General features: G+C 39.1%; 1 protein-coding gene and 1 pseudogene across 1 annotated transcript in view; one reads left to right on the top strand and one right to left on the bottom strand.

The window, feature by feature from the left end:
- LOC113048675 (phenylalanine-4-hydroxylase-like) overlaps positions 1–1,175 on the top strand; it is a 36,525-nt gene extending 35,350 nt beyond the window's left edge. Inside the window, exon 6 of the mRNA XM_026210529.1 lies at positions 359–1,175. Within this exon, the coding sequence (XP_026066314.1) occupies positions 359–402 (44 nt within the window). The 3' untranslated portion in view covers positions 403–1,175. The remainder of the gene's footprint in view (positions 1–358) is intronic.
- A 6,961-nt stretch (positions 1,176–8,136) lies between these two features.
- LOC113048674 (nucleoporin Nup37-like) lies at positions 8,137–16,914 on the bottom strand (annotated as a pseudogene).
- Positions 16,915–18,310: the final 1,396 nt, after the last annotated feature.

Here is an 18,310-nt window from a genome sequence, read left to right as displayed (position 1 = left end):
GATATGATTTGATAGTTATATTAAGGATTTTGGAAAAGTACACTGTAAAAAGTGATTATCAGGTAACCTATAAAATGTACTTTTTATGGTTACAAAGAAATTAACTGGTACAATTCAAGTCAGATAATACTGTTTACTATCTAAAAGTAAAAATTAATATGTTCATGTACACTCACAAGTAATGTTTACGGATCATATAAGCACTGTAAAATAGTTTTAGCATTATTTAATACTTTGTTTCTATTAAGTTAGCTTGTTGTTATTTCTACTCATTTTTATTTTATAATTAAATTCAGATGTCGGGTAAATTTAATTCCAAGTGGATCACAGATTGATTTTTTTTTTTAAATCTTCCTAGGTGAGATGTCAGTCCTGTGCACTGCCCTGCGAAAGATGGAGTGAAACGATGTTGTAGGACTTTCAAGAGAAAAGAAGAAATGCAATCTAGAAAATCAATGATGCTTCATAACCATCATCTATATTGCTTTTTAGTCTCATATACAACATTTTCTAATCAAGCTGTGATAGAGAGAGCATGATATTAAATATTAAATTAGTCCTTATTACTTGTAGAACATATTTAGCGATACATTTTGCTAGTCCAAATATATTTAGTCAGTGCGTAAATTGAATGCGTAAATTTTAAATTTTAAATTGCATATAGCGAAATAACATAAATACCTATGCAAAACAAACCGTATGTAAATACCAAAAAGCTTCAGTATTATCAGGCACGCTGCTGCAATATTTGTTATTTTATATATTATATATTGTATTTTTCTTGGTAGTTTAATCGTACAAAAAAAAAAAGGTTGCCTACCGTCCACCATTTGCTTCAGCCGATGCTGCTTGCTGTCGCACCATGTTGCTGTTAAGTTTCCCAACCAACCCGCAATCATCGCGGGATCAACGGCTCGTTGAAACCTTGTGTCGAGCGATTTGTGGGACGAATTATTTTCATTATTGAATTGCTCAATGCGCTCATATGCAAACTAAAGCTTAGAGATTAAAATATTTACACGTAAACGAAAGATAGTTACAAGCTTCGCTTCACTGTGAAAGCAATTCAGAAAACTGCATATATCATTCATCTGTGGCTTGTACTGAAGACTGAGATGTTATGCATGCATTGTCACATATACTTCAAAAAATAAAGATATTATTATTAAAACTTTTTATTATCATCCTTTATTGTTCCCATTTATTATTTTTAGAATACTAGTACTTTTACTACTACTACTAATAATAATAATAATTATTATTATTATTGTTATTATTATTTATCGCGTAAACCGCATGCATACAGGAGAAGTGGGTTTCAGTACCTTGGAGAGCAGCTCAGTCTCAATGCCGTATTTTATGTATCATTTACGACCCTAAAAAATAAAAAAGATACTAATTTATTTAAATACTTCCAATAAAGACTCATGTAGTGCTGATTTTTAGCAAAATAAAAAGAAAAAGAAAAAAGAAAGAAAAGAAAAGAAAGAGAAAAAAATTATTGGTATTTAGCTTATGTAATTTGTCGCTTTTGGCTGTTATGCGCCAGTGAAATGTCTCGTGTCACTGCTTTTATTTGGTGTCTGGAGAAGAAAAACTAGTGAGAAAATCACAACAGTTTTTTCCTCATTTAGGAAGAGTTTGAGTTTGGTGTCGACACAAAGATTAATTGGATACAATTGTTTTAGATATAGTGGACTATTTTCCCCCAGGAATCGATGAAAACGGAAAGTATAGTGTAGAAAATTGCGTTGAGCGTCAGAAAGCGCAGTCTGATCGAGAACGCGCGGCGAGGCAGAGAGAGCGGCTCGTCATCTCCGGGTCCCTCGCGCCGAGGGGACAGCTCCGTGTATGAGGAGGAGAAGGGCGGTAAAGTCACTCTCAACGTCCTTTTTGCTCTCAAAAAAAAAAAAAAAAAAAAAAACTCAGGCTAATTCAAAGCTGGAAAAGTCTTTGAGGTAAGCCTACGTGCTTTCACTTTTACCGCTTTTTCTTCTTTCTTTAACAAATTACAGATGTGGTGACATTTTGTTTCAACTTCTGTAACGTGTGATATATATATATATATATATATATAGGTTTTTCCGGTTGTTTTATTGAGTTTGATTGCCGTTCTCGTTGTCAACTATATTTCATTATTTGTATATCAAATGTTTAGAGAAGACTAGGACCGCATGATTCTAAGAGTGTTTTTTGTGATTAGGCAGTGGGGAGATCTACAGGACTCTTGTAAGAATAAATTGTATATTCTTGCCTTCGAGATCGCAAATATGATTTTGGTTCAGGTTGGGATATCTGAGCAGAGAAGAGCAGGTACCCGGGAACAAAGAATGAGTTACACAAGTGGTGCAGTTAATTCTGGTGTTACTTTTATAGGGAAATGAAACAATGGGATGTCTGGCAAATATTAGATGAACAAGCATAGCAGACTGCATTGGGTAATATCATGAATTCAGAGTAAAGTTAAAAATGAGTACATCATACTTTCATCACACAATGTTCTTTAACACAAGATGTTCACGTGCACAAGCAGAATCTCACAATGGCCACTTTAAGACAGTCGATATCTTATAGATAACTTTCGTAAGTCTGCAGACAGTTTCTAGAAGCCCTAGGCCTTCTGGAGAGTAAATGTTTGTATGGGGAGGACAAGATCTCTCAGCTAGGAGAAGTTTCTGCTTTTCCTTGCCAGTCTAGCGTTCCAGGTGTTCCAGTGTACTCAGTGCAATCGTACACCGTCTAAAAGCTCCCATGCATTCCCCTGAACCATATGTACAGTGACACATATCCATAAAACTACATTGAATTTGACAGATCTTTTTATTGTGCAATATTAATATTTTGACTGCTGCCATGAACTACTTGGACATTCGGTATTGCCATGCAAGCAGACAAAGAATTTGCTCAATTTTCACAGGTGTGTTTTTGTCCAGAAGTACAAGTTTGATTTCTATGCCTCAAAAACAGCTTGAAATTTACAGTTCAAATGGGAAATGCGTGACTTTGGACTGACATTTATAATGCATGCTATTTCAATACAGATTGATCTTATTTAAATCGTCAACTTAGTCATGTAGTGAAATACTGAAAGACATGCAGGAGATTGGACTTGCCTCACTTCGATCACTGGATGAGGATATTGTGAAACTGTTTACAGTGAGTGCGTCCTCGTGGAAATATTCTGCTAGAGAATAATTCACTGAAGACTAGTGTATTAAAGAAGTCTTTAGTGCCACCTAGTGTTGTTTCATTCATATTACAAAGTAAAAAAAAAAACTTCAAAACTTTTGAAACATAAGCAAGAGTTCGGTGTTTTCTCAAATGATCTGCAGAAAACAAGTTTTTTTTTGTACAAATGATCAGAAAGCCTCATTAGTGACTGCTATTGCTGTTGCTCCACAGGCAATAGTCATCCACAATACAGAAGCCCTTCTCTATTAGATATGATCCCTACACATGTAGGTTCTGGATAAGCGTTCTAAGGTCCAGAATGCTTTAGGGGCAGATGAGGGATGACCTGTAGATCTTACATAAAGCCCTGGAGAGGCTGGGACAGAAATAAACCTGATTGTGAGATACAGTATCATTGACAACAACTATTTATTTAAAGAACGCCTTTCTCTATGAATATGAAAATGAATATTGCAGATTACATTGCATGAGGTATGGTGCTGAAATGTGTACAGCATATGTGTGTATATGTGGCATTTTATCAGATTCAAATATATAATGAAGAGTTCTGTTTACCAAAATAATAAATATCTTTATTTTAACTACCATTGCATTTTATCTTAAATTGTAGTTTCTAGTGTAGTGTACATGTAATGTTTGACAAGTCTACAAGCCTGTTTCTGAATCATGACTTTTAATGCAACATTAAACTACGTAAAGGGAGTTGGGACAAACACCCCACAGTATGCCTGCATGCTGAATTTTGGAGAATTTTTGGTTCCCCAAAGAACCTTTCAGTGAACAGTTCTTGAGACTGTAGATGGTTCGCACTCTGAAAGACTAGACAAAGTCTTTGACAAAAAGAATCAATCATTTATTAGAGCAAGAGCAGACGTTTCAGCCATCCAGCTATTCTCAATGCTCATGTCTCTACAGTCTCTTCTACATTTTACTGGTTTCGCGCACCTGGACTTACAACTAGCTTTCATCTGAGCGCAACAATATTCCCTTGTCCTCTTAGTGAACAGTTCTTAAAATATTTTTTTCTTGGTGTGAAGAACATTAAAAAAATCTAAAGAAACTTTTCCCACTATAAAGAACCTTTTGAATGGAAAGTTAAAATGGTTCTTCGTGGAACCAAAGATGCCAATAAAAAAAAAAAAAAAAAAAAAAAAATATATATATATATATATATATATATATATATATATATATATATATATATATATATAAATTTCTCTACACTGTTCTGTCCCAGTCTGGCAGAGGAAAAAGTCAGACACAGACATGGCTGCCAAAGAAAGAAGGAGTCTGTGCATTGTGACACTGGTGAGGTTAAGACAGAGACTGTGGTAAATATAAAGAGGTGAGAGAGAAATGCTTTAAACCAACTCTCAAACCTCATGCCACAGTTTTCCAGTTCAGCAGAAATGGATCAAATGCAGATGTTTCTGTGGGAAAGACAGTAACTCATAAATGTCTGCAAAATTAATCAGTCAGCATTTCTGTTTCACATATAAACAAGCAATGACAAGAAAAAATAAAATATTTATATTTATTTAAAAATACACAACATATTCAATATTTGATATGTTATCGAGAGGGATTTTCCATTTTGATTCTTTCTGCGGGTTACATCCAGCAGATGGCCTCAAGTACCTGTCTTTATGAATGATTAATTGAATCATTTACTTTAACCTATAACCGATTCATTCGAAACACTGATTCATTCAGAAAAGCCTGCATGTTTACTCGGAGATGCCAAAGGCTAAATTCATCCGAGGCTTCGATTGGAACTATTTTCGCTGGCAAAGCGAAAAGAGATAAGGTGAGTGGCCCCATTGTGTCTAGTCTAGAGTGAAAAGTTGATACTTAAGTAGTTTTATTATCATTTACTTTAATACTTTTACTTAAGCGTTTTTCTTATGAGCAACTTTAACTTTTAGGCTACTTGAGTCAATTTCCATAAATGTACTTTTACTGAAATATGATGTTTGGATACTTTATACAAGTTTTGCTGTTGCTGTAATCACCTGTCACCTCGTGGCCATGGGCCAATGTCAGCCATGCTAATATTCGGAATACAGCATTCTTTCTAGTATACTATTGCTTAAATGCATCATAAATGAATCATCTTTCTTGCTTTGGCTCCAGCAGGAAAGGAGACTGTTTAGTGGATTAGCCTAACTTTTAACAGATTTACAGCTTGTGGTTGCATTACAAATGGTGTAGGAACAGCTAGGCAACTCTTCCATTCATATTAAAAGATTAGGCTACCAGGTGGCAGCATATTCTTCCCTATTTGCCCCAGCACATGCCAAACAATCCTCTAGGTCGAAACCACAAAGTGAGCAACCAGGTTACTCTGTGCTGGATTTCATTTAGTTCAAGGGCAAATGAGGTTCTATCAGCTGGCTGGCTTTTATTGGTCTTGAACATGCTGAAATAATGAATAAGAGAAAGAGCTTGTCAGGCAAATAATGTAATAAATTTGGGAGAGAGGAGAGGAGTAGTCAAAAACCAAATTCAAACATTTAATCGTCTCTTTTATCTCATTTTACACTGCGCTAAACCCAATCCACAAATGCCATGAAAGCCATAGCTTGGATCCGAATCCATCACATTCAAAACAAAAGGGTATTGCCATAACAATATGATCACCACTGATCGGTCCCATGTAATTCTACCAACAAATCCCAAACTTATAACATCATCAGAACATAAGCATTGCCTTTTGGTATTCTGGCCATTCAACCAATTGCCCAAACAGAAAATCTTAGCACCACTGCCATGAAGCACTGAGTATAAAATAGAGTGAACCTTTTAGTATTGTTATTTGAAGATATGTAAGTCAGTAAAACAGATGTGAACTTGCAATCGATTGTAGGGGGATGGGGTTTAAGCAGACTAAATTATTGAACTCTGGCATACTTCACCAGAGATAAGTCTTTTTCACTGAAAGATCCAGTTATAATATTTTGATAACAAATTACAAGTAAATAAATTTATAAAACAGATAACGCATTTATTTTCTCTTTGTGTTGACATGAATGTACTGTAATTGCATTTCTTTTTTCCAAATATTTATTTCTATAAGTACTAAAGGAGTCATTATTAAAACAATAAAAGAACTGGAATCATTAGGAGGAACTGGATCCAGATTGTTTTAATCTTAATGATTCCCACCAGAGGTATACTGGTCATTCAAGTTCAAGTCTTGGTCCTCAAAAGACTTTTACTTATCCAGGAGAGCCCTCATGAAAATGCATTATCTCCTGGAATCAAAAAGTGCACTCCTTCTTTTGTTCTTTTCACTTTGTCTTAAGCAGTGAATATGATTAGGCCTGTAAGCTGTGCGGAAGCTCTCAACCTGGTTAGAGCTGCTTTGATCATGAAGGTTATTTTTTCAGCCATTAAAACTACTCGCCAACTTTGAAGGCTTAAGGCATTAGGCCTTTGAAAGAAGGATTGCATAGTCTTTCTTCATCATGACAGAGAGCATCTGCTGCAAGAAATGCATAAGCGTTTTCTATCACAACACTTCCAGGCTGACACTGGATGACTGAAATATTAAAAGTAAAAACCACCATATCCTTCCTATATGATGCATATCCTAATCATGAACAGGCATATTCACAGGACTCTGGGACAGCACCACTACTAAATGTAATACAGCCACCAGATGGCAGTCTTGGATTAAAATCATGCCCAACCAAATATTGATCATAGAAAATAGATTTCGGGAAGGTCCTTTCAGGAATTTCTCAATGCTCTCTCAGAAAGTCTCTGTATCCTTTGGAATAGTGAAGAGGCTTACATTGATTTCTCTAAGTTATATGCAGTTCGTCCTAGACCCAGCCACGTTCAGTGCTACCAAAGCCTCATTTCAGACCACATTGAACTTATTCAAAGCAAGCCAGCAGACCAGTAGCATGTAATGATTGCAGATGGTGGTGTGCTACTAGTCTCCAAGAATCATACAGGCTTTTCTTTCGGGCTTGAAAGAGTGTGGGTTCACCCCCCTTCCCCCCCCCCCCTTCTCTATGCACCCATTTCAGTCTCAATTTAACACCCAGGCACAATATGCCCAACTGTTACACATGGAGCGCACGCAAAAGCCTCAGAAATGGCAGGAAATCAGTTTGCTGCACTTCTTGACGTGGTAATATTTCACAACTTTTCGACGCATCCACTCGTCATATGAAGCCATTCCCGAAAAATGTAACGATTTATAAATTAATTAGTAAACAATAGTTTTTGCATCATGAAATCAACATAAATACAGACAGCATATATGTTGAAACCCAAGAAAAGAAATCTCAACTTATAGCATGTTTTAAACAACTTCTTAAAAAAGTTTTTAGATTGTGAATTATTTATTTGTCATCGGGCCAACTATTCTACCTTTTGGCCTCACACCTTCCTGCCCAAACACAGCACAATTGACCTGAGAGGACCCTTGTTCCCCCTTTAGAGAGTCTCCTGTGCTTTTCTTGGAAAAAAACAACATCTCATGCCGTCTTGTGTTCTCCTTGCACTTTAGTTTCCCATGCTTGTATTCATCTTCAGGGTTCAACTGTTAAAGCACAAATTGCATTGCGTTCGTCTCCCCCACCACACATGCGTCACGGTCAAGCGGAGGAAGTTCCCCTGTAGCGTTAGGAATGGGACTGCAGATTATTATCCTGTTGGAGTCAATGAGACTGTCTATATGAGCACCTGTAAGGTTATTTTTTCTCACACATTTAAGCATCCTGCAATGAAAACTGTCAGCTCCTGCCGTTAGGCGACCTTTGGCTCAACTTTAAGCCAGCTCGGCAGAACACCACACCAAAAACACTGATACAATGCTTCGCAGAAAAAGGGAAAAAACTAGGGAGAAAGAGAGTCTTGTTTCCCACAATTTTGAGTCTGCGTTCTAACCCAAGTGACCTATAAAATAAAGACACAGTGGAGTACGTACAGTGACAGCGCATGAAAATACGACTTTATTTATTGAAAAAGGAAAACAGACACACTCTCCAGCTGACTTCAATCCAGGTTACAACTCTGTCATCCAGAAGAACAGCTTTCGGTCCCCACCGATAACACACAGAGGCAGGGTCCTATGCCAGCTTAGAACAGCCTCCACAGATGCAGAACCAACGATCACAGGCTGCAATGACAGCTTTATACCATGAGACCTAAGTAGATGCAAAATTCAAATCTACGTCAAACACAAACAGCAATGCATTTTTACAAACCTGTGGGTGGCCCAGATGATGCAACAATAACTGACTGTTGATTTGTCCTGGATAGCCTGTGGTAGTGAAAAGATTCTCATTTGCCCTTGACCATCTGTAAGAGAGATCACTAGCATTACAGTCATGGACGCAGTCTTTAGCAAATACTGAATAATCTGATCTTTAGAAAAACATGTAACTCAAATGTCTTGCCTTGTCAACATGGTCTCTTCTCGAGTGGATAACTACAGGAAAAACACATCAGTATCATTTACCGACAGTTTTATTCACTCCACCTTTACATCATGGTCAACAAAACTGCTTAGTTGAATGTCGTAATGGTGATTTAATGTGGAGGAGTTCATGTATTTTGTCATAAGGTTTAAAGGCTCGATTCTCTACGAAGCAGATGTGTTTTGCACATTATGGACACATTCTTGATTCTCTGAAAGATAAACTAAATTAAGTGGAACAGGGGAGATGGTATACAGTGTGCCTGGGTCATGTTGACCACACAACAGTTCAGCTTTAAAAGCACCTAACTGAAAAAATATAACACACCACGAGCAATGATTTTGACCACCGAGATAAGGATGTGTTTACATGGGGCTGGTAATGTCCCAGGTCATCCAATCGTTGGCCACCACAGCTCCAGTTTTAATAGTGTTTGTAAGACACCAGTCAGATGAGATGAGCGGCACCTGCCCGCTGTCCAGAGACAGAATGACATGTTGTGTAAAAGGTCATAGAACCGTAAAGTGCCTTTTCTTTTCCGTCACCATCAACTGTACAAAATAGTATAAACTAATATATCCCATTGAAAGTTTACATCAAAATCTACATCCTATATGACCATTAGTTCTGTCAGACTTTTGTTACTAACCTTACAGATGTCCAAAGGGTGCCAACAGATTACACTAGGGGAACACAGTTGGAATGAAATGGTTTCATTACCATCAAGGTCCCACACTCTTTAAGAAGGAGAGAAACAATATAATCTTCAGGGAAATTCAATACAAAATGCAGACATTAAACGGATAGTTCTCCCAAAAATGAAAATTATGTCATTAATAACTCACCCTCATGTCGTTCGAAACCAGTGAGACCTCTGTTTATCTTCGGAACACAGTTTAAGATATTTTAGATTTAGTCCGAGAGCTCTCAGTCCCTCCATTGAAGCTGTGTGTACGGTATACTGTCCATGTCCAGAAAGGTAAGAAAAACATCATCAAAGTAGTACATGTGACATCAGAGGGTCAGTTAGAATTTTTTGAAGCATCGAAAATACATTTTGGTCAAATAATAGCAAAAACTACAACTTTATTCAGCATTGTCTTCTCTTCTGTATCTGTTGAGAGAGAGAGTTCAAAACAAAGCAGTTTGTGATATCCGGTACGTGAACAAATCATTCGATGTAACCGGATCTTTTTGAACCAGTTCACCAAATCGAACTGAATTGTTTTAAACGGTTCAGGTCTCCAATACGCATTAATCCATAAATGACTTAAGCTGTTAACTTTTTAATGTGGCTGACACTCCCTCTGAGTTCAAACAAACCAATATCCCGGAGTAATTCATTTACTCAAACAGTACTCTGACTGAACTGCTGTGAAGAGAGAACTGAAGATGAACACCGAGCCGAGCCAGATAACGAACGAAAGATTGACTCGTTCACGAGTCAAGAACCGGTTGGACAGTTCGATTCAATAAACCGGTTGACGAAAATGGTTCACCGGTTCTTTTGCGCTCGACGTGATGGCGTCATTGGCGATGATTGCCCTTCATTCAAGCTTTCGGTTTACCCGCACTCATAACACTAGCACAGAATCAGGTCAGAATCAATCACCAAAAGAATCAGTTCAGTTCAGACGCTCTGTGTGTCGGTCTGCTTCACGCTGAATCACACATGCATCATCGGCTCCTCGGTTCTCGAATTGGACGCGTCTGACAAAAACGGTTCTTCACTCGTGAACGAGTCAGTCTGTTGTTCGTTATCTGGCTCGGCTCTGTGTTCATCTTCAGTTCTCTCTTCACAGCAGTTCAGTCAGAGTACTGTTTGAGTAAATGAATTACTCCGGGATATTGGTTTGTTTGAACTCAGAGGGAGTGTCAGCCACATTAAAAAGTTAACAGCTTAAGTCATTTATGGATTAATGCGTATTGGAGACCTGAACCGTTTAAAACAATTCAGTTCGATTTGGTGAACTGGTTCAAAAAGATCCGGTTACATCGAATGATTCGTTTGCGAACCGGATATCACTAAACTGCTTTGTTTTGAACTCTCTCTCACAACAGACACGGAAGAGAAAACAATGCTGAATAAATTAATAGATTTTGATATTTTTGGACCAAAATATATTTTTGATGCTTCAAAAAATTCTAACTGACCCTCTGATGTCACATGGACTACTTTGATGATGTTTTTCTTACCTTTCTGGACAGTATACCTCAGTATACCATACACACAGTTTCAATGGAGGGACTGAGAGCTCTCAGACTAAATCTAAAATATCTTAAACTGTGTTCCGAAGATAAAACGAGGTTTCGAGGGTTTGGAAAGACATGAGGGTGAGTTATCAATTACATAATTTTGAATTTTGGGTGAACTATCCCTTTAAGCCTGAGGACAGCTGTAATACGTTCACCACAACATCTATCCTGCATTGGCCAAAAGATTGATACTTTGATCAAAACATTGGGTAGGTTAATTGTACCAGATAAACAGGGAGAAAATCTCTGAAGCTACTAGGGATTGAATCAAGATGTTCACTTTTAACTGTGGGGATGTTCTTTATCTCATGTTTCCTGTGTTAAGAAATTCACAATTTAATCCAAATTACAACTTGTGCAATAAACTTGGAGGTCATGGTGACAAACCAAATAGGCCAGCAACAGGAAAAAAATAATGAGGCCATGAATGGGTTATTACATCACCCCTGTCCCCATGTGTTCTTACCCTTTAACACACACACACCACACACAGAGATGAAGTCTGGGAGTAAAAATCAAATTAAATGTTTGCTAAAAGAAGCACTGTCAGGAACTTGGCACTAATCAAAAGCAGGATAATCATAATAAGAACTCAATTAGACATACAGAGGAAATTAGGATTACTAAAAATAACTTCTTGTGGATGAAAAACCATAAACCACTCACCTAAAATAAAACAACAGGATGACAGGACACTACAGAGTTTTAAATACAATTTAAATGGATAAAGATTTCAGGCTTGCACTGTCACCTCACAGCAAGAAGGCCCCTGGTTCGAGTACTGGCTGAGCCAGGAGGACGCCTTTCTGTATGGAGTTTGCATTTCATTTCTGGGTGCTCCGGTTTCATCCACAATCCAAAAACATGACGCATAGGTGAATTGGACAAAGTAAATTTGCCGTAGTGAGTGAGGGTGTGTGTGTAAATGGGTGAGTGAATGTGTCCCAGCACTGGGGTTGCACGAGGTTGTGGCAGGAAGGGCATCCGACATAAAATGTGCCAAATCAGCTGAGCGGATCAGACGAAAGAGAGAGAGAGAAAGATACAGATTTCAAGCTATAGATGGGAAGACAATGGTGATACACTAGCATTGAGGACACTCAATGCTAGTGAACACAACAGTATGTGTTCCTTGGAAATCAAAGCTTGTGACCTTGGAGTTTCTAGCACCATGCTTTACCAGATGAACTATGGGAACCCTTGCCTGCAGCTGACTGTCACGGTGAAGGAATTTCCTTTGCTGTAATTTTGATAATATATATATATATATATATATATATATATATATATATATATATATATATATATATATATATATATATATATATATATATATATTATTAGATTAACAGGAAGTCAAATATATATATCAAATCTGTGTGTGCGTGTGCGCGCACTTCAGTGTAACAAGGTCATATTCAGAAACCCCCAAAAAATTTGAACATTTAAACAGGAAGTCAAATAAACAGAATAGAATGTCCAAATAAGGGTCCACATAACAGAATGTAAACCTGACAATAGGATTGTTGGGCTACTGTTAGCCTATATGTATAACAGTTGATTCTGATCGTCAAATCTGACTGGACAAGAGACTTTTGGCTGATATTTCACCTGCGCATTCTAGGCAGTCTCTCAGTCAGTGCAGTTACATTGTTGCACCACACAGTGGTGGCAAGGGACTGTCTTTGAGTGAGTCTTTAAACCGTTCATTCAACTGTACACATTCAAAAATGCAGATTCATTCAAAGAGAGATGTAATGAAACATGCTGTTGAAATCATTTTAACTTTGAGCGCCACTTAAGAAGACTCAGCTGACTAGCAATGCGTTGATGAAAAAACAGAGATCTGGCTTTCCTTGAATATGACAAGCTATATTCACAAATATATAGGACTCTGCCTGAAGGACAGACGCAGGTAATCACACACGCTCAAGTCGATCTCTCTTTTATTTTTTCTGTCTGTTTAGGCTTGTAAGTGCAAATCTATGAAGCTTCTATACAAATCAGCATGGTAAACAGCATGGCTAACTTAATTAATATTTATGGCATAACCTTAGAAAAAAGGATAAATATCGTGGTTGCTATGTTTCTTGCATTTGGTTGGCTCATCAAAAGTGCGCAATTGCGATTTCGCGGTTATCACGACATCCCTACAGCTGACCTGGAGTTCAACTGAGAAGCAAGACTGCCAATACCTCCCAGCCATTTCTTCTCAGGAACACACTCAAATCTGGCCTCAAGGAAGTTTGTGAAGGCACATTAGGGCAAGTACAGATACAGCAAGAGGCCTGCAAGCAGATGCAATAAATCATTTGGACAAATCAGATTCTGGATGGTTTCACTGGAGATCAGATCTTGGGTTTACCACATCACAGAGGCCCAAGTGAAGAGAACCACGAGTTCTCTCAAATGAGTTGAAACTGTGGAGGTTTTCTGGGAAAGTGTGGGAGAAGAGAAGGAGGGGGGGGGGGAGAATCCCTCCATTAATAAGAAAGACGCACAACCACTTGGTTGATGAGGTCATTGAGAAGTCTTTATCAAATGATTGCCAAAAGCTCTCCAAGGCCTGTGTGAATGTCAGCCATCCAGTTGGGTAGATTAATATCTGCAGCTGGGCGGTACTTGGAGGACATGCCCCATGCTCAACAGCTCCCAGACGAGGGTCTTACTAAGACTTAAGCCTTGCCCAACAGTTGCCAGAAACTCCTGAACTGTCTGCTCTTGTCTGGGGCATCTCTGCTCTGATCAAGCTTCTTTGCTGAGCATGAGTGAGGTTTCAGACCACACCACAAAAACATGGTTAAAACCCCTTTACTTAGAACCCCTTGCCAAGCAAGAGTTCAATTGCACGCAAAACCAAAACCACCAGTCTTGACAACCACCAGGGTATTCAAGAGGGCGAAAAGTTAGCTCTCTACAGTCCTGACAAAGCCAAATGAGGATTAGGACACTAAGCACACAAACACAGTGGGAACCATCACAGACGATGTGCTACTGCTATTGCATAAGGCTCTTCAATGACTGGCACCGCGTTATTGAATAGCATGCGGCAGCCATGTACAATATGAGTTAAAAGAGAGGGAAGTGTTTGAAGTCACGAAAGACCTAAGAGAGAAAACAAGGGGAGGGTCTGTCTGGCTTGTCTGTGTTTTCCTACACTGCACAACCGGGAAGCTGACCTGAGCATGCAATGTGATTTTTCAGATGGGGCAGGGGCGAGAAATGCTGAGATTGAGTTAAGAACTGTTGAAACAAACATCTATGGTGGCGACCGGGTCAGGAGCTAATTTCTTGACGGAGATGGTGTGAATAACTGTTCTGACCTGACCTGTTTAAACCAATAGTGCTAGCGGTGGTGTTTACATTCAGGTGCTCGCAGCAGCCAAAATGACACTTTTTTTGTGGTCTAGTGTAATTTATCAATCATGAAGAGAATAAAACGTTTCAAACCTCACACAGAAACAGATGTGAGGCAGGCGAAACCAACCCGAAAAACAGCTATCGTCACCCGACTCACTTTACAAGACATAATGGCTCGGTTTTAAAACCTAGTGAGCTGGTTCATAGTAGTACTATAAGAGTACATATTACTACCTTTTAGGTTCATATTCTAAGGCACTAATATGCACCCTTTAGGGATAAAGAAGGTACTAAGGTGTCCCTTTGAGGGTGCTGCCCCAGTGACAAGTAGTGTATCTCTAAAGGTACAATTTTTTACTGTATGTAGAAAACCTTTTTTAAGGCATTGCAATTACTAGTGCTATTTGTTTATCAGATGGAGTTGTTATGTATGTTTCAGTAACTTATGTTGTGTTCTCTTATGGGTCAGCCCCTTTTCTATCCTACATAACTGTTGGCCGAAAAATAAAGGAGAGAAAAAAAGACAACTGTCCGTGTACATGTCATCCTCAGAAACTGCAGGTATGCCTCATTCTCCTTATATGAACTCTGTCAACTCAGCATTTCCTTGTGTGACCTGCACTCCCTACATTAATCTTTAGGTGGCACTCAGGCTTGTAACACTACTACAGCAAAACCCTGCTCTGATCTTCAAAGCAAATAGGTTGCACTCTTTCTCCGGCACACACACACACAGAATTACGTAACACTAGAGGAGATCTGAAACTGTTTGAAATCAAGGCGATTCTGTGATTGAGGTGGTTGATCAAACCCTCAGTGGCGATATCTTAAAAGGCAGGCAACCCTGCTGAAAAGAACAGCATGAATTTCAACTGGCCTGCTAACAGAGGCTGCATGTTAAGAAGTCTAGTATAGGGGCACAACCATACACGCATCCCCTGCTGCAGACCAACATCCTTAACATATGCTGCTGACCAGAACAGGTGGTCTTTTAAACAGGGAAGGTGTGTCACACATGCATAAACTGTGCATCCAGCTGTGATCCGTGTTTGTATCAAAAGCTCAGTTTGTGTGGCCTAACTGGAAAAGGTTCACCCTCTTTCTTTAACACTAACCTGATCCTTCTCTTGTTCCACCTCGCTGTTCCTCCTGCGTCCCATATTTTCTCAACGTGACAGAATTTTAATCTTTCTGCAGATGGAGCGCTCTACTGTTTTCTCTGGCTCCACAGCAGAGGGAGACTGAGGCTTATGGCGGATGTTTCCTGCTCCAATCCCTGCAGTGGCCCCTCTGCTCTCCCACCCAACAAACTATCTCTGACACAGAATCCACTGACCAAAGCTACATATATCAACTATCTGTATCTATATTCTGATGGGCATGTGTAAACTATGGTTTTGGCGGGCACTCTGGGTTACATTTGGCTGTATTCCTCATGAGCACGACCACAGCGAGACACCAAATCTCAAATCATGAAATCAAATCTCTCATTTGAGCTGGCAGTTCAGGATTAGTAATATATGGTAACTGCAGTGGTTTGCACCTTACTGTGCTGTCAGGTCGCCCATGATTTATTCATAAGAGATGGTTATTACCTAATAAAAATAATAGGCTGCTTCAGGGCCAGTATTAGGGGTATTAAGGATGACAAAAGGGGTTTCAGCACATCCAGGTTCCAGCAGAGAAGAAGCCCATTATTGCAGCAGCTGCAAACTGAAACTCTCCCCTGACTATGATAAAGATCTGCGATTCCTCCTTTAATCCCAGCCTTAGGTTTCACCAACATCAATAAAAAACACTGGCATTAGGTCACATGCTGACAACTGGAGAGGTGCGCACAAAGAAATGCACTGGATTAAAAGCAGAATCTGGTGCAAATGTGGCATTATGTGAAAGATGAAGGTCAATATCAAGGCAATGAATGGCACAGAAAAGGACCTGCACCTGATCATGTTGAGAAAACATGGTTACACTATCCGAATTTTGAGAAGTGTATCATAAAACTGTCATGGCATGGTCTGCATAAAGGATCCAATTGCTGAATTTTGGATGTCTGTAAGGAAAACTACTGTCTTGGTCCTCATCCACCTTGAAGCCATTAGGGTTTGCAAGATGGGAAGAGAAAGGCCGGGACATTGAGTTGTGGCAGGCCACAGCACTGCAACATCCAGGTGTGTCAGTTACACGGTTCTGACGCAAAAGGGAAGACCCGAGACTCCAGGAGTGCTCTCTTACATTACCTCTGACTGCCAGGAAACCGCACTTACCTCAGTGGCTGATTGGTGGAGCCACAGTCGAGAAGCTCGTTAACTGTGGCCGTGGAGAGGAAAAGCCAAGGCTTCTGATTGGATTTCCACATTTAACCAATTACTTAGAAAAACTCTGCGAGCAAGTGGCGGTTGACGCAGAGCAACGGCGAACCGTGTTGTGTTTAGTGTCGGGTTTCCGTGTGGAAATTTGGTCAAGACTTTATGCATCATTAACAGAGAACAGAACACACACACATATATTTCACTTTCTCACACTCGGACTGCAGTGCAACTAACCTGCAAGTGTGGTCATCGCTGACAGAGGCTATTTGCTTTCCTCCTGCAGGCTCAAACACTAGATAATTGATGTAGTTAGTGTGACCTAGGCTAGGCAACTCAAGAAATCCAAGTTGCAAGTCAAGTCAGCTAAGGACAAAAATAGATGTTATTATACAGATGTTCCCAATATCTTTTAACCTTTTTAAAGTGATGATGCTCATGGACAGTCCGATCAAACATCATTTGAATTGATTCAGACCTTTTAAACTGATTCACAAATTTTCCTCCATTGCCATTTTTGAACAGCCAATTAAAAGCACATTAAAGGTGACCTATTATGCCCCCTTCTATAATATGTAATATAAGTCTCATATGTCCCCAGAATGTGTCTGGGAAGTTTCAGCTCAGAATATCCAACAGATAATTTATTATAGCATTTTGAAAATGCCTATTTTGAGAGGAAGCAGAAAAAAACACGTTTTAAAAAACGTTTTAGTGCATGTATCTTTAAATGCAAATGAGCTGCTGCTCCCCGCCCACTTTTCCAGAATATGGCTGTGTGAAAACAGAATGGTGTGCAGTGGGTGGAACCGTGCAGAGGGCCTGGAGGTGTTATTATATTAAGATCCCTTTGCCACATCGCAAAATGAGCGAAATCTGACACGCTCGTTTTTTTAAGACGCTAGGCTTATCAAAACAAAGTTACTAGGTTAATTTTTTTTACGTTTCCCGGGTTGGTAGATGCAGCGGGACCCTGATTTCAGCGTCGATTTTCAGATCATTTTGATATTTACACATTGCTTAATTTTATATCACCAGCAAAATCACAGCAAATATTTTGTCAGTATACCGGAGAAGAGACAGCTACCTTTGCATCACAATTGTTTTGAAGAACAGATTTCCACAGCCTGATTTTTCTGTTAGCTGCTGCAGTGCAAAACCTGAAAAGAGCAAAACAAAAAAAAGTGAAAAAATTAAATAAAATGCATTTAGTCACCATCATGCCAACAAACGTTAAACACGAACAACCAGTCAGAATTTCACGCCATTTTCACACACATTTGTCTGATCAAAATCCAACCAGCCTCATAAAACAGCTGTGCCACTAATCAGCAGCAGCAATTATTCACACAATTACACTAACCTCACCTCTGACAAGAAAAACACTTTTAGTTAGAGAGTCGCACGCACATTTTTATATTACCATACCACACACAGACACAAAATCGTCTTCCATCTTATAACAAAACAAAACAAAACAAAAAAATCACAAAAGTTCTTGCCACAAAAGGTCCAATTACCACCACATAGTTCTATCAGCATGTTCATGTTGTCTTTGGCTAGATTGTTCCGCGGATGGCGTAACATCACAACAGTCCCAATGATTTACATGCCAGCAGTACCAGCAGGCAACGAGTCAACCTGTCAATAACCTCTGACTTCATGTCAACCCACATGCCCAGGAAACCTTAAGAAATAAACCCAAATTAAGGGCAGCACACACAGTTGAGCACACTACACCTTCACTCCATGACCACA

This window comes from Carassius auratus, chromosome 29 (assembly GCF_003368295.1).
Source record: "Carassius auratus strain Wakin chromosome 29, ASM336829v1, whole genome shotgun sequence".
NCBI classification, from domain to species: domain Eukaryota; kingdom Metazoa; phylum Chordata; class Actinopteri; order Cypriniformes; family Cyprinidae; genus Carassius; species Carassius auratus.
Note: the sequence above shows the minus strand (reverse complement) of the source record. Positions and strands in the feature narration are given on the sequence as shown.